Below are 26192 nucleotides of genomic sequence, written 5' to 3' on the forward strand. Positions count from 1 at the left end.
TTTTTTACACTTTTTAATTTTATTCACTCAGTTAACATGAAGCAATGATGCTGATGCTGCTTATTTGTTAAGGAAAACGTTTTTGGTATAAACTGAATGTATACCAATTTAGTAAATTTCATTTAACCAGATTCCATTAAATGTAACGTTTTACATTGTACTCGTAGCAAAGTTATAACCAAATTAGTTCAAGTCATTATTTTGGGCAGAATTTCTTTTGAGTGTGCATAAAAAGTTGTTTTTTTTAGTCATCTTTTTATTTTATCTTTTTACTGTTTCGTCATGGTCAAATCACATGTCAGATCTGTTTTTCATTTGTTTGTTTCTAAAACATGAATGGGGAAATACATGCACGACTACTATAGCTATTATGCCTTGGTGGAAATGAAGCACGTGTAATCCATCACAAAAACCTGAATTAATATTTGGACTTGAAATGCAGTTTCCTTTTCAAAATCCTCACTTCTTCTTCAAACACGTCTACCTTTACTCACATGCGCGTGCACAGAGCTCCCACCACCAGCACACACATTTAATGCACACTTGCATACATGGACAAAGCTTTTCTGAGCCTTTAGAAGTTGGAGTCTTTCTAAGTACTTTACTGTTCCACAGAAACTTTACAGTACATAGGAGAAGCAGCGTACAGTGTGACACAGAGATGAAGACAACATACATTTCATGGCTTTTCTTTTTTGGCTCGATTGAATTCAGTCGCTCAGAGTTTGCTCCTTCCAAACAGTCACTCTGGTCCTTATCTGTGTAGAAGCTTTTCTTGCTCCAAGAAATAACAATGATGTCTCTCTCATATTAAATAGATTTCCCAAACTTCTTTTTTAGTTCGTCTTAGGTGTGGGAATTCTGGCACATCGCAATGTCTGGAAAGGTGGGGGTGGGGGGGTCTTTTGTAGGATGCATGCACAAGTCTTTATAATTGAAATACTGTAGGTATCTAAAGGTCTATGCACAGATATTTAATGTATTTTTAAAAAAATCACATTTATCAACATGGTACATTTTTGCACAGTAGTTCCACTCTGACTATTATCTATTGTTTTTGTTTTGCCTTTTTCGCTCCATTTTTTTTCACTGGATATGCCAGTTTTAATCCACGCTTGTCTTTTTTTCAGGAGCACCGTCTGAATTTGATGAGCTTTTGGAAAGCCTGCTTGAATTCGTCGTTGAAGACGGTGTAGATGACAGGGTTGATGAGGGAGTTCAGGTATCCCAGCCATGTAAAGATGTCAAACAGCACTGGATCAAACCAGCACTCTTTGCATATCGCCATGACAAGCGTGCCAACAAAGAAGGGAAGCCAACAGACAATGAACGCGCCCAGGATGATGCCCAGTGTCTTGGTTGCTTTCCTCTCCCGTGCTGCACACAGACGTTTCCTCTCCAGCACGTTGTCTGCCAGCTTGACTTTCACGCTGTTCATGAACAGAGGTGACCCTCCCCCTCCTCCTCCCACACCTCCCGCATTGCCAGAGTGTAGGTGTGCTTCGTGGTGGGAGGAGGAATTAAGAGAACAGAGAGAGGACCCTGCAGAGGTCTGGATTAGCTGCGCTGTGGTGAAACGCTTCCCAGACGACGACGGTGTCTTAAAAATGCGAGAGCGGGCTGCAACGTAAATCCGACCGTAGAGGATGATGAGAAGCACTGTGGGAACGTAGAAGGCGCCGAAGGTGGAGTATAGGGTGTAAGAGATCTGATCTGTATTCACCATACACTCTGTAAGCTCCTCATGGGCTTTGGCCTGCCGCCAGAAAAGTGGAGGCATGGAAATCGATATAGATATCACCCACACCACCCCAACCATGATCCCTGCACGGCGCATGGTGCGGCGCTTTGAGTACTCCAGCGCGTGCGTGATAGCCCAATAGCGATCCAGCGCAATTACACACAGGTGCAAGATGGAGGCGGTGCAGAATGTGATATCAGATGACAGCCAGATGTCACAAACAATCTGCCCCAGCGACCAGGTCTTGCTGACAGTGTACACAATGCTAATTGGCATGACTAAAATGGAAACCAACAGGTCTGTGACGGCGAGGGAGCCAATTAGGAAGTTGGCAGGTGTGTGGAGCTTCCTGGTCAGAAAGATGGTGGCGATGACAAAGGCATTTGAAAGGACAGTAGCCAAGGTGACAATGGCTAACAGAGCAGACAGAGAGACCTGGAAACCGAGGAGTGTGGCCTCGCTCCAGGGTGGTGCTGTAGTGGTGTTAGGAATCTCTGTGAAGTTTCTAATGAAGTAGTCCAGTGAGCTGTTGTCCAGCTCCATCGCGCCTCCACTCTGTTAAACCTGCTTTGAATCCAGTCTCATATCTATAATCTACAACTGTACACGGATCAGTTCAGGTGTAACACTGAAAAAGGCCATGATGGTGTGGCACTGATGGTTTTGACCAGAAGTCCGTCTTTTAATGTTCTTTTTTCTAACTTTTTTGAAACCGCATTTGTACACGGATCTCTCCTTAATTCATCAACCCTTTTATTCAAAAGAATTATTTCATATTAACCGTTAGCAAACAACTCATTCCACAGTTTTGGTTTAGAACTAATGATACTGATGATTAGTTGGCATGAATCAGAGACGAATTTGACCATTTCTCCACTTCAGTATTGATTCGCTTAACTGGTGTAGCTGCAGGAGGGCAAAATCCTAATTTGTATTCATCTCCCGTCAGAAAGGCACGTCTTGTCTCTCTCGTTTCCCCACGCTCTTATCTCATCTCCAACTAGCAGCCAGCCAGCAACCACACCTTCAGACCAAGCTTTTCCTATCTATCAAATGCTTTAATGGGCTCCTCCTTTTCAATAAAGCAAACCGGGGAACTGTGCGTAGGAAGATGATGACAACAGATACAAAGGTTTGCTTGCTCTCTCTCTCTCTCCCTTATCTTTTCTGAAGTCCACAAGAAAGCTTAGTCAGGTTCTGACTGTAACTTGGCTTTGCTCCCTATTTCTAATGATGTTGGGAAGCCAAAGCACTACAGTTACAGGATCAGCATCAAACCAAGGAAAAACTTATAAATGTAGCTCATGGGTAATTCTTCAACATCCATATCTCTCTTCTCACAGCATCGCCTGTCAGACAGATGTTCACTTGTAGAGTCCGTAAAGATTGCGAGGTTTTGTCAGATTTTCATCCAGCTTCTTCCGAGGCATTTTCTTCCTAGGTGAGACAAATGAGAGAAAAATGATTAGAAATGTTGTATTTTGCAGTGCATCATCCTGTGCACCATATTATTTATATGAACAGAGACATACACAGACAAACCACCTGGAATCACCGCATGTGAATAAACTGCAAACTCAACTGTGATTTCTGAAAGGAGTATCGTGACTTGATCCATGGATTAACACCCACACTCCTGTTGTGTAGTTGTAAGACTAAATTGTCAACAACTACATAAAAACGATATTCTCTCTCCAATAATTGCAGCACAAATGAATATTTCATGGAAAAAATGAAAAAAGTTTCTTCAAAAGTCAATACTTTTTAAAGTATTTACTTTTTTATTCACATTACTCTGAAGGGAGATGGGAAATTGGAGTGTAGCGGTACAAAGGGAAATATTTCTTCCAGGCAACAGTAACAGAACATTATCACACGATGGAAGCTGACTCAATTTCAAATACAACAAAAGAGATAGGAACTGAAATGTGGAAAAGTGGCGTTATGTCCCAGAAGGAACGAAAACTTCAAATGTCTGCTAATCACAACCCTCCAGCTTTCCATCCATGTATCACGTTTGCTTTCATTTATTATTGAAGAGCAACAGCATGATTTACTTACCACTTATAGCGTATGTGGCAAATTGTCATGTAAATCTTTATTCTTGTCAGGTACTGTGAAAAAGCCACATTGTAAAATCTCAGCTGAGTTTTGTGTGGGAAGTGGGTTTTATTCATTTAAACATGAAATGATTAGGGAGAGGAGTTACTAGCAGAACAAAGTCTACAAAGTTGTTAATTATTTTTAGGGATTTTGTTGATTTCATTTTTCACACATCAACCAGCTTTGAAGTGATTTCGAAGCGTTAAGGAATGTGGTGGCTGGAAAACAAACAACTGCGTTTGCCACGCTAATTACAAATGTTTGCCTTTTCACATTTAACACATCCTTCAGCTTGCACATTATTGCTGTTAAGACCGATTTCCAAGTGTATGTTTGTTCCTGATACAACTCCACAAATCACCTCCATTAAGTGAAGTGTTGATTGGCAGCTGGGCTCTTGAGAGGGATTATTGTGCTTGGGCTGTGACAATAAATTGGCATATTAAGTAGCAAAGGAAACATTCTTGGTGTCTCGGTGCCAGTCTCACCAGTCTTGATGCATTCATTTGCAAACTCTCAAGCGGCCATGACCATTTTTATAATTCATCCTCAGTACAATTTATAAAGGTTTGTTTTTGCAGTGTTTGCTCTCATATGTGCTGTTTTCTTAAGAACCATCAGGTAAAACAAAAACTGTTCACTCATTAAATTAGATGAACACGAATTTCAGGACAATCAAACCAGTTGTTATTGAGACATTTAGCTAAAAACAACCATCATCTGAGGACCACGAATGACCAAATTTATTGGCAGTGCATCTAATATTTATTAAGGTGTTCCAAACAAGACTAGAATGGTGTATCTAACAACCAGCGCTGACTTCCACAGAGCTCCACAGGCAGCATGACTCAAAGTGAATCATATCCAAACACTGAGACAATAAAGGTCAGCTGACTCTAATCTGAAGTTCCTGTGTTGTGTCTTTCTACCTCTGATGGGAAAATAGGAAAATACATTACTAATCAGTTTCTCTTTCCTGTAACTGATGGTGTCTCTTTAACAACATTTCAACGAATGCCGCAGCACAACAGTAAATGTGTCACAGTTAGCTATGTGGAATGGCGTACTTGCGGATTTACTACTGTAGCTGGTTAGACCCCTATGAAAAAATAAAAAAAGTTCAAACAACCTAAAACATCTAAACAACACAAGAAACAACAATCAAGGTGCTGTGTATTGTATGATAAAGACAATATTAGAAAGAAAAACCCCAACAATCACACAATCCCCTACAGCAAACACTTGGCAACAGTGGAAAGGAAAAACTCCCATTAAACAGGAAGAAAACTCTGAAGCAAGCTCAGGGAGGGGGATCCATCTGTAGTGATTGGTTGGGGATGAGGACTACTATTTTGATGGCAAATAACCATCAGCTGGCAGCCTTGTCTCAGCATCTAATCGTAGTATAGTTCGGTAACAGTTCCAAAATGAAAGTTGATTCAACATCATGGATATTCTCTTAGCGTTGATGTGAGGCGACATAGCCGTGATGCCTTCTTAGCAAGAGTAAGTTTAATAAATGAATTGTTTTCTACTGTATATTTACTGTACAAAACCATAGATATATTAATGTATTAAAAGTTTTGTTTTAAAAAATAAAAATAATACTAGTCAGAGTACGTGGAAAAGATGTGTGAACATGTTAACAACTGTTAATAACCATGTACTAACCACATTAGTTGCCACTGTTTTTCTTTTTTAAATTAAAGACAAAGACATCTCATCCCTTCCTTATAGTGACTTAACCTTCTATATTTTTCTGCTGTGACCGCTATTAAACGTGGCGACAGCTTTGATATTCATTGGTCTGTGGTTCATTTTTTGTCATTATAAGTGTCCTATGGACTGCTTAGCAAGTATAAGAGTTTTAATTCATCCATTCATTGATCAAACCCTTTAGCCCGTTTCAGGGCCCGGGTAGTCATCAGTCTTCTTGCCTGTAGTTACTTCATTCATCTCCTCCTGTGGGATCCTCCTTTCACTCCAAGGCAGCTAGTGTAAACTGAGATAATTTATTTAAAGTTCCCTCACATCATACAATACAAATTCTTCGTGCTTGCTTTGTTTTGCTCCAAACCTGGACCATGACATTCGAATAGCTGAGAGGTCAGTCGACTACTGGCTTTCCTCCATCAAAGACGTGTACACTTAAACAGCCAAGAAAAGGGCACAGAGTACTCACTGTACATACAAGCTTATTACTAAAACTGAGTCAGACACACAAGGAATGGTAACCAAGCCCTGCTAATCTTCACTGCAGCTTCATTTAAAATAATCCTTATTAAAAGGTACTGTGAAGGTAAGTACTTGCTGGTTTTGAACATTTTTGCCTTTCGTTTTTTAACCCCAGGGTGAGCGTTGCTACAAGCATAAGCCAGCTGCTTAATAATTAGAAAACTAAAATAATAATTTTTACAAAAGCCTTGGCTATAAATCCAAGTGGGTTACATCAAATTTTTGTTTTGTTTTTTAGGTCTGATTCATGCATGATCCACAACTAAGCAGCCACTGTTAAAACCGTCATACTGAGTCGTTAGGATGGCTCCTTCTGGCTTTACTGCATATGCATTCTGCCTATCATCATCACTCAGTGTCCACACAGCAGCGTAAACAGTAACACGGTGAAGAAGAACAACAACAGTGACCATGGTTAACACAGAGACAGGAGTGGAGATTCATTCCCAGATGTGCATACAAACACAGCGCTGTCATCCTTGTGTATGAGAGTAGCTCAAGATATTGTTATTCATAGTACACATAAAATATCACCAAAAAAAACACGATGTGCACATATGTCAGAGGTGCTGAGTGAAACATCACACAGCTCACACAGCATGACTACTTTGGAGTCATCCCAGTGCTTCATTGCATCAGCACAGAAGTGACTGATTCGTGCGGAGAGTGTCTGGTAATGACGCTTACTCCTAGTGTTGTAATACTGAATGCACCACAGAGTGAGGCTGCAATAAGACTGTTGTGGACAACGCTGAATTATTCATTCACTTATCCCTGATGCAAGCTGCTATACTCTAATATGTTTCTAGTGAATGTCACCCCCACACCTACACACTCACAAACACATGTGCTAGTAGCATGTATGATAGATGATTAAACAGCTTATCTGTTTACACATCAGACAAGTGAAGGACAAAGCTTATCTCCTAAGGGCCTGGTTTACAGCACAATGACTTAATGAGATTCATAATGAATGGATAAGAGGGGAAGATTTTCAATCAAGACCAGACCTTGCCTAAAATTAGCTCTATACTGTTTGTGTGAAAGCGATTATGTCTACATCTGGCTTTGAAATTGAAGGTCTAATGCAGTAAGGCCTGATGCTAAGCTGAAATGTGCATTTATCATCCTTTAAAAAACTTAGTGGGAACAACATCTCAAGATTGCAATAATAAAAAGCAAAAAAAAAAGTTAAAATTACTCATGTGGGTGTGACAAAAAGCAGAACTGAAGCACCCACAATACCGCATCTCTGCCCAGTTGGAGCCATTGCTCCACATGCCATTCACAAATCAGAAATTTATTAATTTCAGGCTTGAGTTAAGTCCAAGCAGATGCTGCAGCATGTGAGGCAGGCTGGTTGTTGGTCTGGGTGAAAGGGTAATACCCTCCAAATGCAGCAGGCCTGCATATGACGTATGGCCCAGTGTAGATAGACAAATTGATTTAACCAAGAGGCAGAGCCATTGCTACCTTTGCTGTCAGCTAATGTCTAGTGTTTACTCAAGCATGCACTAAATGGTAGGTGAGCATGGATGTGCTATGTGCCTGAATGTGTGGTGGGCTTATGAGGGTTATGTCTTTCTCAATTTATGCCAACAGAGAAAGACATCTGGGAACCCAGTGATGGTGTAAAATGATACATTCTGAGACAGCATCTGCAGTATCTGTAGAGGTGCATCGCACATGAACTCTAGACAATGACCAAATTTGTACTTGTGTCTCTTTCGTCCTGCCTCCCTCTCTTAGCCCAGCAGATGAATGTCCCTCCTTTACCCTGAGGTTTCTTCCAGTCAAAAGGAAGTTTTTCCTGCCTACTGATACCAAGTGATTGCTCATAGAGGGTGGTCAGATTGTTCGGGTTTCTTTCTACTACTTGTCTTTACCTTACAATATAAAACACCTTGAGGTGAGTGTTGTGATTTGTTGCTATATAAATAAAACTGAATTGAATTGAACTGAACTTGTCCGAGCACATAGCTGGAAATAGTCAACCCAATGTCACCGCAAAGCATGTAACAGACCAGGTCCACCATTTCAATTTCAAGCTTTGCCTCTCCAAGTCGTGAAAAGGACAGGCATGCAGACGTATATGTACCAGCAGGGGCAGATGATATATTTAAGGCCAAGAAGTCGCTAGTGACAAAGAAGGGTATGAAGTCCATTCTAGGATCCATCAATGCAAGAATCTATTAAGATAGGTGGCTAATATGTATTTACACGCAAATGTGTTAGTAATGTCTGTTTAGATGCTTTCCCATGATTACTTTCATTTGGCTTGTCTGTTACATGTCTGCTGTGATACTGGGTTGAAAGAGACCTTTATTTGGGTTTAAGGAACAGGTTGGATCGTGCAGTGGGTAGAAGATTTGCTGTCCACTCTATTGTTGTGAATCCTCTGGACTTGCTCGTACTACATTAGACGAGAGACCAGAGCTTAAAGACCATTTACTATCAGTTCTGGCGTAGGTGGACATTTGGTTTCACAGATGGAGCGGTAAAGTTTATTGCTGCAGGACATGCATGGAAACTGTCCAGCAACCACAGTTATTCCCAGACCATTCAGATGAGAGATTGCCTAATTTGATTACAAATGTTGATATAATCACACCAGCTACTATGACCTGAAAACAGTAAGCATGGCTAAGCTACTGCTGCTGGCATGAGTAAAACCAAAAGTAACTTTGATTTTTGCATCACAAATACACATTAAATCAGTATAACATTTCTTAAATAAGAAACCTTCTCAAGGGTAGAAATCATCTTACAGTGGGATTGCACCAGCCACAAATCCTGTCACAATGTTGACGATCTGACCCATGAGTAGTCGCTGAGTGTTGCTACATTACTGTATCAGTACTCAGTACTAATAGATCCAGTGTTGGTCAAGTTACTTGAAAAAAGTAATCAGTAACTAATTACTGATTACTTCCCCAAAAAAGTAATCCAGTTACTTTACTGATTACTTATTTTCAAAAGTAATTAATTACTTAGTTACTTAGTTACTTTTTTAAAACACGATTTACAACCTGAATAGGTGATAAAGTGATAGATCTTTCAGCCCAATTCTACTTTTTCTACATAATCCATCATACAAAATGTAATCAGATGGAAAAGTCTCTTTTTTAACTTGTTTTATTAGTTTTAATCTTTTAACTTTATGCATCAAGTAAAAATTAAACTATAAGCAACATTCTCTGACTTGAATAAATTAGTTTAACATTTAAACCTATTTTCTACACATTCCAGCACATAAAATAAAATATTTTTTGTGTTTACACTCAGTCTTTCAAATAGATGCAAGTAAAACACAGCAGAAAATAAATAAAGTCAAAGACTCAGCGGTCCTGTTGCTCTATTTTCACCTGTAAAGCAGGAGTGCGGTAGGCGGAGGTTTACCCTGGTGCAGGTGTGCCGCGGTCAATGGAAGAATCCGCGAGTTTCTCTGTGAGTTTCCCATTACGTCGTAGCTACTCGGTGCTTGCTTGGAAGTTTAGGGTTTTTTTCGCTGTAAAAAGAAGTTTTCTTCCCACGCACAATGGACGCTAATGTTTTTGTCACTTTTTATGGAATCAAACTCAAAGTAAGGTCAGTACTTCCACGCTTTAAACGCTGCACGCTCATACTCTCTCCCACAATCGATATGTGATCCACTGTTGATCTGCACACAGCTGTTGTCACGAACGTCGCACTCGCTTACGTCACTGTCGTGAGACATTCTCGCAAAAAATCACGGTTTTAGTAATGCAGTAACGCAGCGTTCCTACGGGAAAGTAACGGTAATCTAATTACCATTTTTGCAATAGTAATCCCTTACTTTACTCGTTACTTGAAAAAAGTGATCAGATTACAGTAACGCGTTACAAGTAACGCGTTACTGCCCATCTCTGAATAGATCAGACAACGCCATTCTGATCTCAGTTAAATTTATTAAGTTCCTGGCACAATGACACGAACACAAAAACACACAGACCTAGAAGATGTACACATAACAGCTATGCACTTGTTGTTAAAGATTTCATAATTTAGCATCAGTCAGTGTTTTCTTGTGCACAATAATGAAAGTCAAAAATGAATAAATGCATGAATTAAGAACTTCCCTGATTAATTTAAATACAAGAAATATACATTTTATGTTCCTCGATTTCACTCCTCAAACCTACGTGCCTGGCTTCAAACAATAATCATTGTTCATTTGCTCTGAGTAGGTGAACTGCCTTTTAACTGTGTTCTAGCCAAGCGTGTGCTGCCAATGCATTTGGATGCTGTTTCCTATCATTATAGTCAGCACACAGGCAAAAATTGTTTATGCATATCCAGTGATCTCCTATATGAGCCACCTCTTTGCAACAGGTGTAAGGAAAAACTGTCTTTTAGCAGCTTAGTGCAGAACAGTAACAGAGTTATAGATCAGTGGGACACGATATATATATATATATATATATATATATATATATATATATATATATATATATATATATATATATATATATATATGTATGTATATATATATATATATGTATATATATATATATATATGTGTATATATATATATATATATATGTGTATATATATATATATATATATATATATATATATATATATATATATATGTATATATATATATATATGTATATATGTATATATGTATATATATATATATATGTATATATGTATATATATATATATATGTATATATATATATATATATATATATATATGTATGTATGTGTGTGTTTAGAGAGAGAGAGAGAGGTGTGTGGTGCCAGAAAATGACTAGAAAGTGTGGAAAGAAGAGGAGGTTAACCCGCGGTATGGTGATAGTTTTCTGTGTCTACTTCAGGACATATTACAGTAGCTGAGAAGGAAAGTGACAGATGGTAGAAAATTCATTCCTATAAATTAAAGGCATCCAAATGGTTAGTTTTAACAGGCTGCATAGCAGCTTCATAAAACTGGTTTAAAAAAGAAAATTCTGACTTTTGTACTCTCCTCATTTCTGCACAAAATAAACTTTATCAACACGCAGACAGTCTTCGCACCAGTAATACAATGTACGTGACCCTTTGAAAGTGGAACAGGACGAGTGTAAATCTGGGACAGCTTAGATGCCCTTCATTGAAAGCTGGCCCAAAAAAATAACACGGTGCAGAGATTATCAGAATGCAAATGTTATAGGATGCTGTAGGAGGAACACTGAGACTGAGAAAACTTTTGGTATATTCGAATTTTGTGAAGTGCACTGGTAGTACCTGTGCCTGGCTATAAAGACAAGCTAATGTCCTGTGAATATAAATAATTTACTATAGTTTAATGTATACTCCAGCCTTGCTAGTACCAGGGTGGATCCCCTTTTGCTTTCAGAACTAACTGAATTTGTGGCACTGATTCAGTAGGGTGTCAGAAACATTCCTCAGAGAGTGTGGTATATATTTCCATGGTAGTGTCACACACTTGGTTTGTCGATTGCACATCAATGACATAACACTGATATAAAGCAGGATGGCTCGATGCTTTCATGTTGTTTATACCAAAGTTTGATCCTACCCTGTGAATGATGCAGCAGAGGCTGAAACTCACCAGATCAGGCAACACTTTTCCAATCTTCAATCAATTTCCCAATCTTGGTCAGCCCAAGTAAATTATAGTCTCAGTTTCCTGTCCTTAGCTCACAGACCACACAGTGTAATCTTCTAAATACTTTGTAAAAATTATTATTTGAGCTACTGTTGCCTTTCTATCAGCTCAAAGCAGTCTGGCCACAACAATGAGGCATAATATTAGGATCACCAGCCTAATAATGTGTTGGTCCCCCTTTTGCTGCCAAAACAGGCCTGACCCATGGGCTCCACTCAACCCCCGAAGGTATGCTGTCGTATTCGGCAGAAAGATGTTAGGAACAGATCCTTTAAGTTTTGTAAGTTGGGGAGTGGAGCCCCCATAGTCCACAGACTTGCTTGTTCAGCACATCCCATAGACGCTCAATTGGAATGAGATCTGGGGAATTTTGAGGTCAAGTCAACACCTCAAGTACATTATTGTCCTCTTCAAACCATTCTTGAACCATTTTTGCTTTGTGGCAGGCCTCATTATCCTGCTAAAAGAGGCTATCAGAGAATAATGTTTCCATGAAAGGGTGCACTTGGTCTGCAACAATGCTTAGAAAGGTTGCACGTGTCACAGTAACATCCACATGGATGGCAGGATCCAAGGCTTCCCAGCGGAATATTGCCCAAAGTTTCACAATGCCTTTGCACGCTTGTCTTTCTCCCACAGTGCATCCTGGTACCAAGACTTCCCCAGGTAAGCTACACACACACACACACACACACACACACACACACACACACACACACACACATCCACATGTTGTAAAACATGCTTCATGAGATCAGGCCACCTTCTTCCATTGCTCCATGGTCCAGTTCTGATGCTCACATGTCCATTGTTGGTGGTTTTGGTAGTGGACAGATGGGACCCTGACTGGTCTGCAGCAATGCAGCCTTATACACAACAAACTGCAATACTCTGTGCATTCTGACATCGTTCTATCAGAACCAGCAGTAACTTTTTGGGCAATTTGAACTACAAAAGCTTGTATCTTGGATCAGTAAGCCTTGGCCACCCATGACCCTGTCACTGGTTCCTCACCATTCCTCTTTTGGACCACTTTTGATAAGTACTGACTAATGCAGACCAGGAACACACCACAAGAGCTATAGTTTTGGAGAAGCTCTGACCCAGTCATCCAACCATCATAATTTGGCCCTTGTCAAAAGGATAAAATGTTCACTTGCTCCCTAATGTATCCCACCCACTAACAGGTGCCAGGATGAAGAGATAATCAGTGTTATTCACTTTGCCTGTTACCTTGGGCATAAAAAAAAATGAAATAAATAAAATTGTCTAGATAATTGTAACAACAGTATAATTTGCAGTGTGTGTGTGTGTGTGTGTGTGTGCGTGTGTGTGTGTGTGTGTGTGTTACAGACACACACAGAGAGTGCAAGAGGAAGTACTAAAGCTGGATTTCATATCACCTGACGGTGACAAACAGGAGTGCTTTTATCTTTATCTTTTGTGTTAGACTGTGTATATGAGTCATAAAAGTAAAGAGGTAGTGATTCACCAGAGGTTAGGATCAACGATCCATCCAGGAGACAACAGCGGATGTTTGATACTGAAGAGGACAACATGAAAGCCTATAGTAGGTTTAGTCTTCCTATAGTGACAAAAAATGGATGAGGCAAAAAAAGCAAAGAGAGCCAAAGATAGACCATAACTCCAAATACTAAAGTATAACCTAATACTATGGGAAACATGACAGAGAATACAAATAGTAATGTACAGTACTTAGCAAGGGAAACAATGTTTACATTACACCTAATGTCAAAAAAAAAGATTTATTTTCGTGTTACTTTATGTGACTACTGATTTACTGAATTCAGACTTTGTGATGCTGCTTTGTTACAGACGTATTCATCCAAAAGCTGCAATCCCTTTCATTCTTATTACACTATAGCTTGTCATTTTGTTTACTCTTCATTGTTTTTTAAGCCTCTCAACACATGCCTATAATGTACATAAAGTTTTTTTAATGGTCAAGTTGTGGTGTGTTTAAAAATAGCAGAAAAATAAACTTTTTGACAGCAAAACAATGGTTTCGGAGTGCGCCTAAAAAGGAGCGGTAACGGTTAGTTGGTGAGTAAACCCAGACAGCTGTAGCTCTCACAGAGATGGCATATCGATTTTATTGTCAATTAAACTGGATGGATCCATAGAGCATTGCAGAACCCCAGAAAATATGTGTGTAAGCCTATTTGTAAGTAAAAGGATCAGTATAGTCTGACATCTTGACTATCTAATTTAGAAGTAGTTTTGAGCAAAACTTGAGTAACATTTCTAACAGAAAGATGGTGTCAATTAACACATTTTCAGCTAAATCATTAAACTTAAAAAAATCTGCAAAAACATTTCTTTAAATATCAAAATGACATTAACGCAATTAAATCTTCAGTCTTATTCCAAGTTTATTCTCCAAATGAAAAACTGTCTCAAACATGCAATCTTATGGAGTTGATTTTAGCCTCAGGAGTGCCACCTGCTCATGAGAAGGTGTGTTTGTGTGTTTTCATCATTATATTAATGCCGTATAAGATTATCCATTATACTGTGTTTGTGGTGAAATTTCAGTCACGTGTTAGCAAAAAATTAAAAAATGTGTCTGTGAAGGTTCTCAGACATCCAGGTCATCGTTGTCTAAGGAGCTTGAAAAGAAAAACGTCTGGACTTCTTTAAGTATTCTTGAAGACGTTTCACCTCTCATCCAAGAAGCTTCTTCAGCTCTAAGCACAGTTGGTGGAGACTCCTAGATTTGAAGCCCTATGGAGTGTCTCTATCTACCTAATCACACGAGCCAAGGTGTGAAAACAGGTGTGGGTCACAATCAGCCAAGGTTTTGGGTGAACCCACTGTGAAACCTAGCCCCACCCTATCATGTGATTTATTGAGGTCGAATGGCCCAGGATGTGAGTGGGCGTTAAGGCGTTTGTTTATATTATTTGTTTATATTTGGCTTTACCTCCCTGAACTTCTGCATTTCGCATATGCACACGAAAGGAAGAGCACTCCTCTTTGCCATTTCATCTGCACACAGAATATGATACCTAATGATTAAGTCTGCAGCTGCATGAAAGGCAGAGCTTGAATGGAAGGGGGGTTGCAAAGCAGCTTGCAGACTTGCAGCTTGCCCTGTGGGAAGGCTAAAGCATCTTTAAAAGGATACATTTGGATACGTTGAAGGCTATCAGCTGAGCTGGACTTTGTGGAATACGTGAATTAACATAAATGCTAATGTGACCCATTTTTTGTGTTACTTGGGAATTAAGACAGGAAATTAATTTGCCATTCCCAAGGTGCAACATTACAACTTGGATTGGGCCACATCAGTTGAACTCAGTTCTGCTTAATATGATTTTTTCTCTTCATAAGCTTAGTGGTGCAAGTGTCTCCAGAAGCACAATTCCCCTTTGGGGTTACATCAGGAGGAGCATCTCTGTGTACAAGCTACCCACTGGGGTGATCACTTGTGGCAAGTGAGCAGCTGAAAGAAGTCAAAGGTAAGCGTCTTCCAGCTGATTTTGGACTGCTATGACATTTTGTTTGTATCTAAGTAAAAATTCAAAGTACAAGAAAGCTTGGAAATTCTCTTAAATTATGCTTGTCACATATATCTGTTTGGATCTATTCTATTAGATTGGTTTGGACCTATAAATAAATTTAAAGCATTCAGTCTGCCCTTGTTGTTGTATTTCTGCATTATTAACATGCAAAAATGAATTTTCCCTGTAGAAGCCAAAACACATAGAATTTCATTATTTGAGCTATTATAGTCATATTATGGCTTGAATATCATTAAAAATATTTTTATTATAGCAAGTAACATGTAAAACTACTAATATTTAAACTTTTCTGGTCCTCCTCCTACCCTAAATTGTCTTTTTAAATTTCAAGCAAAAGGAAAATTTTAAGTGAACCTAAAAACTGTTTTTCTACAGTGTATTATGTTACGCTTGTTTGACATTTTTAACTTAGAAGCTTTCAGTCAGCAAATTACAGGCTCTGAGATAATGTGAGCTAACTATTTCCCTGAGCTGCTGAAGTAACGGAAATAGACATCTTTCAAGAAGTAGTCCATCTTGAAACACTGACCACTAATGGCCTGATAGGTTGCTGCTGTGAGAGCAGGGAGTGCAGCTTTCTGTGAAATCAAACATGACCCCTGCAGTCATTTTCATAGCAAGTGACAAATTCTCATGGTTTAAAATTACAGCTTTCATCTGGAGGGCCCAACCCTAGGAATCAGCTCTAATTATACCGACAGCCTGACTGCAGATTAGTTGAAGGAGGAGGGATACAGCAATGAAAAAAATACAAGGCCGGGAGGAAGTGAGGAAAGCAAAAGAGTCAAGACCAGAAAATATTTGAAATCAAGGGCCTGGAAAGAGAGCCAGGAAAACAGACTGAAAACAGACATAAACTTTGGGTGACTGAGGTTAGAAATCATCATGAAAAAAAAAAAAAACTTGAACAACATTGCAAGGCCTGAAACAACGTGGTGGGTTGTCTCCGCTGCTGGAGAAATGATGTGGAAAACGATAAACAGAAAAAGAGGACAGACTGACAGAGGCGTGTCATTTCCTGAGTGAAAAAAATCTCACACTGATTGCGTTCCCTTTCAAATAATCTCGCCTGTAAATCCAGCAGGATTACCAGTGATACAGCATTAATGTTCTGGGTTGCTTTAATTCCAGTGTAAAGCGAAAACCCAGCAGCATGAAAACTAACAAGAGGATTTAATGAAAGAAGCGACCCGTACCATGAAATGAAGACTGACTTAGAATAACTTCTATCTGTAGAAATGAAAATAGATTTTTTCAGCATAGTTTAACAAACTGCACTGTTACTTCTAACTTCCATTTGGCTGTTTTCATGTTTTGACACCTGAGGAACTGAAATAGAAAGCTAACACGGCACGTAAACTCAAAACAAGACTCATATTGGATCCTGGAGTTGATAAATCAAAGTAGTAAGGAAGAATATCTGAATAAATGTGGACACGTGTCTGTTAGGTCAGCCAATATGTGAAAAAGAAAGTTTTCACAGCTCTCTGTGCAGTAATTGGAAACACTAAGTGCACCACTCGTGCTTCGGAATTAGGAATTAAGAGGTTAAGTAGTAGCATTGTGCTGCTAGTAACATGCACTGTATTTTTTAATCATCAGCAAGTGTGACCACCTCTCTAAAGTAGGGCTGAACGATTATGGAAAATAATCTAATTGCGATTTTTTGCCCCAATATTGCGATTGCGATGCGATATGCGATTATTTTTTAAGGTCTTTGTCTTCTGTATTATTAAACAAAGACAAGCAATACATCATATAGTATGGCCAATACTATATTACATTAATTTTAAACTGTTCTTTCCTGGAAGACAGACCTCTGTTATGATGACATGAGGTGATGCATGAATTGATGACTGACATTTTTATTTAACTTCTTCAATCACAACAGTATATTTGAACATACACAATAGTTTATTTTTAGCTTACAAACATCTGAGCATAAAGTGCTGACAAGGAACCCTGGTGTAAACATTAAAATGAAAGTCAGTACAATGTGCAGATTGCAGAAATATACATAAAAAAAATCAGTGGCTTTACCACACTCAGTTTTTCGACATCTGTGAACTACTAGACAGTCATTCAATTAAAAAATAATATTAAATAAATAAAACTAATAAATAAAAAATACACACATCTTACTGATCTCTGGAGTCAGTAACATTACACATAAAGTGCAAACATAATAGCAATTGTATAAACACACACACAAACACGCCTTTAAAGTTTAAAGGCGTGAAATTGGACGGTCTAGCCTTCTGAATCAGAAGGCTAGTTCTGATTAGCGTCACCGCTGTCTCGGTGGAGTTTAATAAACTCGGCCGTCTGCTTCTTGCTATCTAAAATATAACCAGACACTGGTGTAAATTCTCGACTGTCTCATACTTCTGTTTAATAAGTTTTCTGTTTGACGTTTAGTCAGCTGTGTGAAAACCAAGGAGGAACCCACCCGGGGGATTAATAAAGTTTTATTTTATCTAATCTAATAACTTTAATCTCAGCCAAACCGATTTACTCACGAACAAACAAAACACTGAAAAAAGCCCAACAATAACATTTTTAGGTTGTCTAAGTGACTTATATATTACGTTTAACCCGAGCAGCGAAACTCCGCGGTGATCTGAAAATGATGTGCCGGGAGTTGTGCCGTTCTCGGCCGCATCAGTAACCCTCGAGCTGGGTAGCAGACGCCTCTGAAAACGTTGAAGCACTTTTGCAAATATGGGATATCTTGATAAACCGAGCAGATATTTGATGTTTACACAACTACTTTCTCGCCTGAAAATATGTTAAAAGTTTATTTTGTGACCCAGAAAGATTAGTATGAGTAATTTTAAAACTTAGTAGCGGCCGCCATTGCTGGAAACTGGAGTTTGGCTGGGCCGCGCTATGAATTCTGGGATATGGTAGTAATTTGGACAGCCTTATAATCGCAGTATAATCGCAGCCTTTGCGGTTAGAAAATTGCACTTGATCATGTCGCGATATTATCGCAAATGCGATATATCGTTCAGCCCTACTCTAAAGGCACAAGTTTTTTGCAGCTTGGTAGTTTGGACCATTCAGGTTTGTGCCACAATCTTCACAGGAGTGGATATCAAAGCAAATTTATCCAAAGGTCAGACTGTGTAATACTCAGAGAAACTAAAACAAAACAAATGTTACGTTTGAGACTCTACAGGCCCCAGTTAGTATGTTAAATGTTAAAGGTCATGACGGCACAATTGGAAAGACACTAAAAAAGCATGGCTTGTTTCCAAACGAAAGCCTTGCCTCTCTAAAAAGAACATGGCAGTATGGACAGGTTAGACTAAAGTGGAGATGTTTGGTCATAATATACTGCACCATGTTTAGCAAAAAATAAACACACCTTATACCGTATAACGATTCTCAAGCACGGCGGCGGAGGGGTGATGATTTGGGCTTGTTTTGCAGCCACAGGACCCAGATTCTTTGCAGTGCCTAAATCAAAAAAGAACTCATCTGTACAGCAAAATATTCTAGAGTCAAATATGAGGAAATCTGTCCAACAGCTAAAGCTTAGCCAAAACTGGGTCACACAACAGGACAATGCCATGCACAAACAAAACAATTAAGGTGCTACAATGTTCGAGTTAAAGTTCAGAGTTCAGGATAATTACGATGCTGTGATGGGATCTCAAGAGAGTGTGCATAATTGAATGACTGCAAACCTCAATGAACTGAAGCAATTTCAAAAGACTGAGAAAGTCATACAGAAAAAGTTATTGGTGCTAAAGGTGGTTCTGCAAGCTACTGATTAATGAGATGTACTTAGCTTATGACAGGACTGTATAGAGTTCTATGAAAACGTTTTTTTTTCTCACAAAATATTTGGGTGAGCGGTCCTGATATATTCGAATATCGAAAACTGCATATTTTCATAAATGACATCCTCAACGGACCACTGTCTTCTGGACTGCTAACAGCGTGTTCACAACTGTTTTCATTATAGGCCATCAGCAGTCCATTTCAGCCTGAAACTGTCTGAGTGCAGTTCATTCAACCTTTTGCTGCACGCTGCGATCAGTGACTTGTTCACTTCTTCTGGACTTAATGAGCGGAAGCACGAACAGAAGTGTAATGTATGTAACCTTCATTGTGTGACCGCCATTTTTGTTTAACTAAACTCAGTATAAGAATGTGAAGCTGTTTCGGTGCTCATGCAATAACATGCAACACTAGCTCTGCACTTCAGCCTCGCTTTTTTTTAAACTATTACTGCAGTAGTATTAATAAAGGTATTATAAGAGTAAGGGTCTTTTAATGATGGCATAAGAGTCCTAGGACCTTGTTTTTTTCCAAGAGTTCTTACAATTCAAGGTTTCTAATAAGGTCTTAAATAATCAGGCCCCATCTTAATGACCTTGTAGTACCATATCACCCTATTAGAGCACTTCGCTCTCACTCTGCAGGCCTACTTGTTGTTCCTAGAGTATTTAAAAGTAGAATGGGAGGGAGAGCCTTCAGTTTTCAGGCCCCTCTTCTGTGGAACCAGCTTCCAGTTTGGATTCGGGAGACAGACACTATCTCTACTTTCAAGATTAGGCTTAAAACTTTCCTCTTTGCTAAAGCATACAGTTAGGGCTGGACCAGGTGGCCCTGAATCCTCCCTTAGTTATGCTGCAATAGACGTAGGCTGCCGGGGATTCCCATGATGCATTGAGTTTTTCCTTTCCAGTCACCTTTCTCACTCACTATGTGTTAATAGACCTCTCTGCATTGAATCATATCTGTTATTAACCTCTGTCTCTCTTCCACAGCATGTCTTTTATCCTGTCTTCCTTCTCTCACCCCAACCGGTCGCAGCAGATGGCCCCGCCCCTCCCTGAGTCTGGTTCTGCCGGAGGTTTCTTCCTGTTAAAAGGGAGTTTTTCCTTCCCACTGTCGCCAAAGTGCTTGCTCATAGGGGGTCATATGATTGTTGGGTTTTTCTCTGTATCTATGAAGCGCCTTGAGGCGACTTTTGTTGTGATTTGGCGCTATATAAATAAAATTGAATTGAATTAATACTATATACCTTCCTGGCAAATCACAGAACTCAAATATGAAATGATTCAATTCTACTCTTTAGCTTGAATGGCGACTGTGAGCTGGCACGTTTTATCTAACAAAGTCTGCTCATTTTTCTTCTTAGAGATCAACACCTGATTTTGACTTGTGGGTCTGTTTCTTTAAACTTTTCACAGCTTTTAAAAACATAGTCTGTAGTTAAAATACTGCAGCAGCTAACTCACCACCTTACATTGTTGTCTTATTTACTGCAAAACAATCAGACAATGTGATCTCTCAAACCAATCAGCTGCTTTGCTAAATCAGTCAGTTTGTCTGAGTAATTTTTTCCATCAGATAAAAATGTTTCCTATAACACCTCTATGACACTTAGATTACTGTGCTTACAACATGCTGACTCACTTTGCATATTTATGTATCTGATGACAGTTCCTACAGCTTTCCCAACTGATCTGTTCTCTGTTTTGTGTTACTAATAAAATATAATTAAACTAGTAGTTTAATTATATGTAATATTTCACTTTTGAGTGGTTCGCTGGTAATTCAGCAATAATATATAGCTGATATTAAATATCTGCTAAATATAGCCTATATTTGTGCATGTGTGTGCATGCGTGTGTTTTTTAATAACATTTCCACCCTAATGTAATGGAGCCCTCTTTGACAAGCAGCACTCCCCGTTTCTGTCATCAAGACTGCTGTGATGGCCTTTCCACCGATCACAGCTGAAATTTAATTTTATTATTACGAGATTTAATGCTTCACTAAAATCTCTCCCCATAAGTTTTGTTTGTCTCAAGTCTTATACCTGTCATATTACTCACATATTTTATCTAGCCTTGTATTATTTATTTTTCTTGTTGTTTTCTTTTTTTAACAGGCACCATGATGGTGTGGTGGTTAGTACAGTCACCCAGTACCAAACTGCATACCAGTTTGAATCCAGTCCGGGGCCTTCTGTGTAAAATGGCCTGCATTTGTATAGCGCTTTACTCAGTCCCTAAGGACCCCAAAGTGCTTTACACTACATTCAGTCATTCACCCATTCACACACACATTCACACACTGGTGATGGCAAGCTACATTGTAGCCACAGCTGCCCAGTGTAGTGCTTACATGTTCTCCCACTGTCTGAGTGGGCTCTCTCTGGGTAATCTAACCCCAATGCATGTGGGGTTAGATTGGCTGTAGGTGTAAATGTGATTATGAAAGGTTGTCTATCTCTGTGTTAACCATGTAACAAATTGGTGACACGTGTAGTACGTATCCAGTCTCTCACACTATGACAGGTGTCATAGTGTCACCCCACAGCCCTGAGTCAGTTAATGTGTTCTGTAAAACACCTTTGTAACTATTTTTTGAAAAGTGCTATACAATTAAAGCTTTATCATTGTGTTACTATAGTTTTTATTTCTGCTATTGTCAGCTTTTGATAATCAAAGACAATAAAGCACTGTGCAGCCTTGTGATTGACAAGTTGCTACATTTGCAGTAAGGTACTCTGCTCTCCTTTTATATACAGTCGATGGACTCACACAGTGACAAATTCATTATGCTTAGAGCATTAATGCATTGGTCTGTAAGTTATGCTCCACTGAGACCTGCTATCAGACTGACTGATCGTGTCTCACAGTGCTTGGGAAATACATTCTATCTGCCAGTAGTTAGCTCTCCTTTATGTCAGAAGTTGAGCTACTTAATGACTAAGGCATGAGGGCTCATCCTGAGATGAGATGGATGAGTGATAGCACAGACAGTCAGTAGCAGTCATTACATTGGCACTGACAGTTCTTTGGTAGAGAAGCAATAATCAAATGAACATAGCTTCCCCTGACATTTGCAGGAGTTTTAGCAAAAATATGTTCTCAGGATGGAGTGCTTTAGAGCCAAATGGTGAACTCTTCTTCACAGACACTGCTTGCTGCACCATCTGCTTAGCTGTAATCCTGCTAGTCAGCCAGCACTTGTGCTGCACAGTACAGTGGACTGCAGAACAAACTATGTAAGGATGACACTATGCTTCCAGTGTTTTTGTGTCTTGGAAAAGTACATGTTGGGACAATAAAGTTTGCATTATATTACATACTAAAAGTGTGAACCATAGCTCTATAGTTCTCAAATGTTCAGCTCTGGGAAGCAGCTGAAGTAGTTACCTTCAGGTGGTTACTCACATGCACTGGAAGACTCAGTCATTTACTTCATTACTGTGCTTTGCTGTCCATATCTTTTGGTAATCCCTGTGCCAGAAAGAAGAAGCTGAGAGAAATAAGCTGTTGGCGTCTCACTGGGTTCCTCTCTACTGACTTTCATTTCATTATATAATCCTAGATTTTACAGTTAAACATTTAATAAGGCTTGTCTCTCTTAGTTACCATTACTACACCTTTACATTCTTTCACAGCAAATGTAAAGTTAACACTGAAAGTGGTGGACCATTCACCTCGTGATCTCAGAGGTAGACAAAGACAGAGTTCTCATTTGTATCCAGTGGCCATATCAAATGACATGTACTGGTTTCATCAGCTCTAGCTTTAGCTAGTGATGCTCCAAGAGCTTGATAAAAATGTGCATGGATGATTTTTAAGCTAACACATAATTATACAGTAACACGGATGGCTGCATATGAGATGTTTTGCTAAAGTTTAAAGCCAAAGCAGATGCCCATCCCGCTCTTCTATCCTGTGTTATACATGAAAAGACAATATTCATCAAAATGCCACTATAAGCTAAAAAAAAGGGGGCATATTTACTTCCCACAATAAATATTCAACCTGAAACTGACACACAAAACAAACAACGTTCACTTAAGTCCTCATACCTCACAATATATTATAGCTCAATATTTTATAGGTGAAAAATTAATGTGACTCCAACAAGTGAGGCATAAAGCAGCCAGTGATTCTTGAATTTCTATATTCTCTAAATTTAAGAGGAGATTAAACATCTGCACTCGTGCAACATGAACTGATAAACCAGAATTTTATATAATGCCTAAAAAACTGCAAATGAGTTGTCTGTGCCCGTCTGTGCTCGTCTCCTGCCTGAAATAATAGGAGAAAAATCTTTTATCACAATACGGTAAAGCTACTCATTTAAAAATATAATAATCTTCAATTTTTTCTGTTTTTCTATTCAGTGTTATTAAGCAATGCCTGGTTATAAATAGATGGTGGATTCAGTTCTTCATCTTCAGTCACACCCTGATAGTTAAGGTGTATGTGCACCGATGAGTCTGTGTGTGTCTCCTGGTGTGTGTGTGTGTGTGTGTGTCACATTTCTGCTTGACTGTGAGGGGATGGGGGAGAAAATGGTGTGAGGGTGAACGTGAGAGTGGAAACTCCACATGTGTGAGAGTGTCTCTCTGTGGTGAAATGGGGCTACATTCTGTGCTGAAAGACACATTTCATCAGAACGCTGTGGTGGTGAATCTCTTTCGTTTTGTTTATCATCTCTCACATCAGTGTTCTAATAAAGGGGGGGGGGGGGGGGGGGGACTGCAACAGAGCACACAGGTCTATTTTTCCAACTTGAAATTGACTAATTGACTTTGCTGCTCACTAATCCACCTTAACAGTTGTTGAGGCGGAAATTAATTTAAATGTCGTGCTCAAACCTTCTACAGATACCAAAGTACAACATGTTTTCATATGTGTCCCCCCACTGCAGCGTATGCTCTGTAATACATGAGATCTGTAGGTTTGAGCCTCGTACTTAAGAAGCTTTAAAGAGCGTTCTACATAAATAAATAAATGAAGTCAGGTCCAGCAAATAAATGCTACCATTGTTTAAAAAGAATAACTCTGCAACATCAATGATATTTATTAGGGAGCTAAAAGGTCTTTGGGGTTTTCTTGATTTCCCTGAACAAAACTGTGTTTTTTGCCTTTAAACGCTGCAACAACCTTCAGCTGAGACCGACAAGATCAGGCTTACTCGCCCTGTGAATTCGTTTTTGGCACACTGGAGCTTCATGCAGGTTCATGCAGGTTTTCTACATGTGCGTTTTGTTTTTTGTTCTTTTCTCATCTCACATCTCTTACGTCTTATCGCTCATGTTAAGATCGCATTGGTTTCTCAAAGGGACTTCTATATTTAGTCTATAGCATATTGTTGCCTTATTGTAGCCTACTTTAAATTTCTTCATTTCCTACCGTGTCGCTTAAAATAATCCTAAAGGGACGTAAACTGCGCCAGTGACCTTATCACACTTCGTCGTATCTTTTGTATATATTATTTTAGAATTCTCCGCTGAGCGGTTAAATTTTTATTGCGTACCCCCTTTTACTTGTGTCTTTGTGTTAGTTCTTTTTGTACTTAGAAACATAAACTTTACTAGATGTCTTTGAATCATCGGCTCTGCGCACTCAGATCCATGCGTATTGGTAACAAACAGTCACCGGTCTACCCAGAGGTTAAGAAAGAAAGAAAGAAAGAAAGAAAGAAAGAAAGAAAGAAAGAAAGAAAGAAAGAAAGAAAGAAAGAAAGAAAGACAACAAAACGTACCGTGGATGTTCTTCGTCTGTTGATATTCAGTCTTTCGTTTTTGGAGAAAAGAATAAAAGCTATCCCGGAATGTCTTTGGAGGCGTCCTTTATTTACGCACGTCCAGTACAAACAGTCGGAACTCAGACTGGTTATACTAAAAGTGCATCTGCTTCTGTAGATGTTGCTGCTGTGCGCGCTGAGGGTCCTTCAACTCTTATCTGAAAGGCAGATCCTTCGTGTGGGTATAAACACAGTTAAGGCGGTCGTGTGGTCAGCGTTCAAATCTGATATTTGACACTTTCTCACACTTTCAACGACTTCTTCACAGTCACTGGCAAAGCTGCTCTCTTTTTTTTTATTACCAGAGTTAAATCCCCACTATGTCTGAAAAGTGTGAAAACTGCTGTACCGGCGAACCTTCGTTGTATGCGCAAGGATGCAGATCGTTGTGGGGTGTCTCCAGTAATTATTAACCCTCCCGGTGGAAGACACGGGGACTTCCTGGATCTGATGCGAACGATTCTCCACCGGGAAGATTAGAGAAACGTCAACAAGTTGCATTCAAGCCTGCGTTTTAAGAAGGTTTAGTTGAGACTGGCTGCATGGCTGCACTGAGAGCGAATTTACCCGCTGCAAGCACAGGCGCGTTTCCAAGTAATTCATTAGACGGTCCGCCCCGTTAGTGTTACAGCATTGGCTAGAGGTGCTCCAGACCGGGTGTAGGGTCCAAGACGGCATCACAGAGTAAACAATATTACTTTGGAGAAAATAAAGAGAAAATCCACATATGGGCTAAATTAAAGACTCACATTTCCACCAAGCTCTTTAAGGACTAAAATTGTAAGAGCATTCTTATATGCTGGCATTCCAGTTGCATGTATTGCCTTAATCAAAATTGGATGATTTTTAAAGCTCTGTGCAAGACTGATGCAGCATGCGTTGGCCTCCCAATTTACAATAAAAATATAACCCTCACTGTAAGTTTGAATTCACTCTTTACATGCTTTGTCATATAACATCATATAAAATTATTTTGTACTGTACCTGAACAAAACTATTTTGCTACTAAACTTTGCTATTTACAAAAAACCCACCAAGTATATTTGAGGTTCATTTAAAATTGAAGAAAAGCACATTCTTGGGAGCCTTGGGTGTTCTTGAAAGAGTGATACACTTTGTTTAAATCATCTTGTGAAAATGCATATGCTTTCAGTTTGTTTCTTTCTAGATTAACTCAGAGGTGTCAAATCAAAGCTATTGCAATTTGTTGCTTCTTACTCTTTACATTCTTGTACCATACACACAAACTGGAAGATGGTCCAGCTTTACGAGCCCCTAAGATTTTTATCAGAACCAATAGTTGTCAAGCTCGAACTATTCATAGCCTTGCTGCCTCTAAATCAAATCAAATCAAA

At 39.2% G+C, this 26192-nt stretch overlaps 1 protein-coding gene across 2 annotated transcripts; it reads right to left on the reverse strand.

Annotated features, from left to right (window-relative positions):
• Nucleotides 1-1119: 1119 nt before the first annotated feature.
• On the reverse strand, nt 1120-25327 carry htr1d (5-hydroxytryptamine (serotonin) receptor 1D, G protein-coupled). Of its 2 annotated transcripts, none has more exons than XM_085257728.1 (2): nt 24796-25327; nt 1120-3178 (listed from the first exon to the last, which is right to left on the reverse strand). In XM_085257728.1, exon 2 carries the CDS (start codon nt 2282-2284, stop codon nt 1127-1129), a length of 1158 nt encoding a protein of 385 aa, XP_085113854.1. In that variant the 5' UTR covers nt 2285-3178; nt 24796-25327; the 3' UTR covers nt 1120-1126. The 2 variants fall into 2 exon arrangements, with proteins under 2 accessions (XP_085113854.1, XP_085113855.1); XM_085257729.1 differs by lacking the exon at nt 24796-25327 and adding an exon at nt 18632-18685.
• Between the last annotated feature and the right edge of the window lie 865 nt (nt 25328-26192).

The sequence above is a fragment of the Mchenga conophoros genome, linkage group LG19, assembly GCF_057382185.1.
Source record: "Mchenga conophoros isolate Kocher_MC1m ecotype Shallow Benthic linkage group LG19, M_conophoros_male_GT1.1, whole genome shotgun sequence".
Classification (NCBI taxonomy): Eukaryota; Metazoa; Chordata; class Actinopteri; order Cichliformes; family Cichlidae; genus Mchenga; species Mchenga conophoros.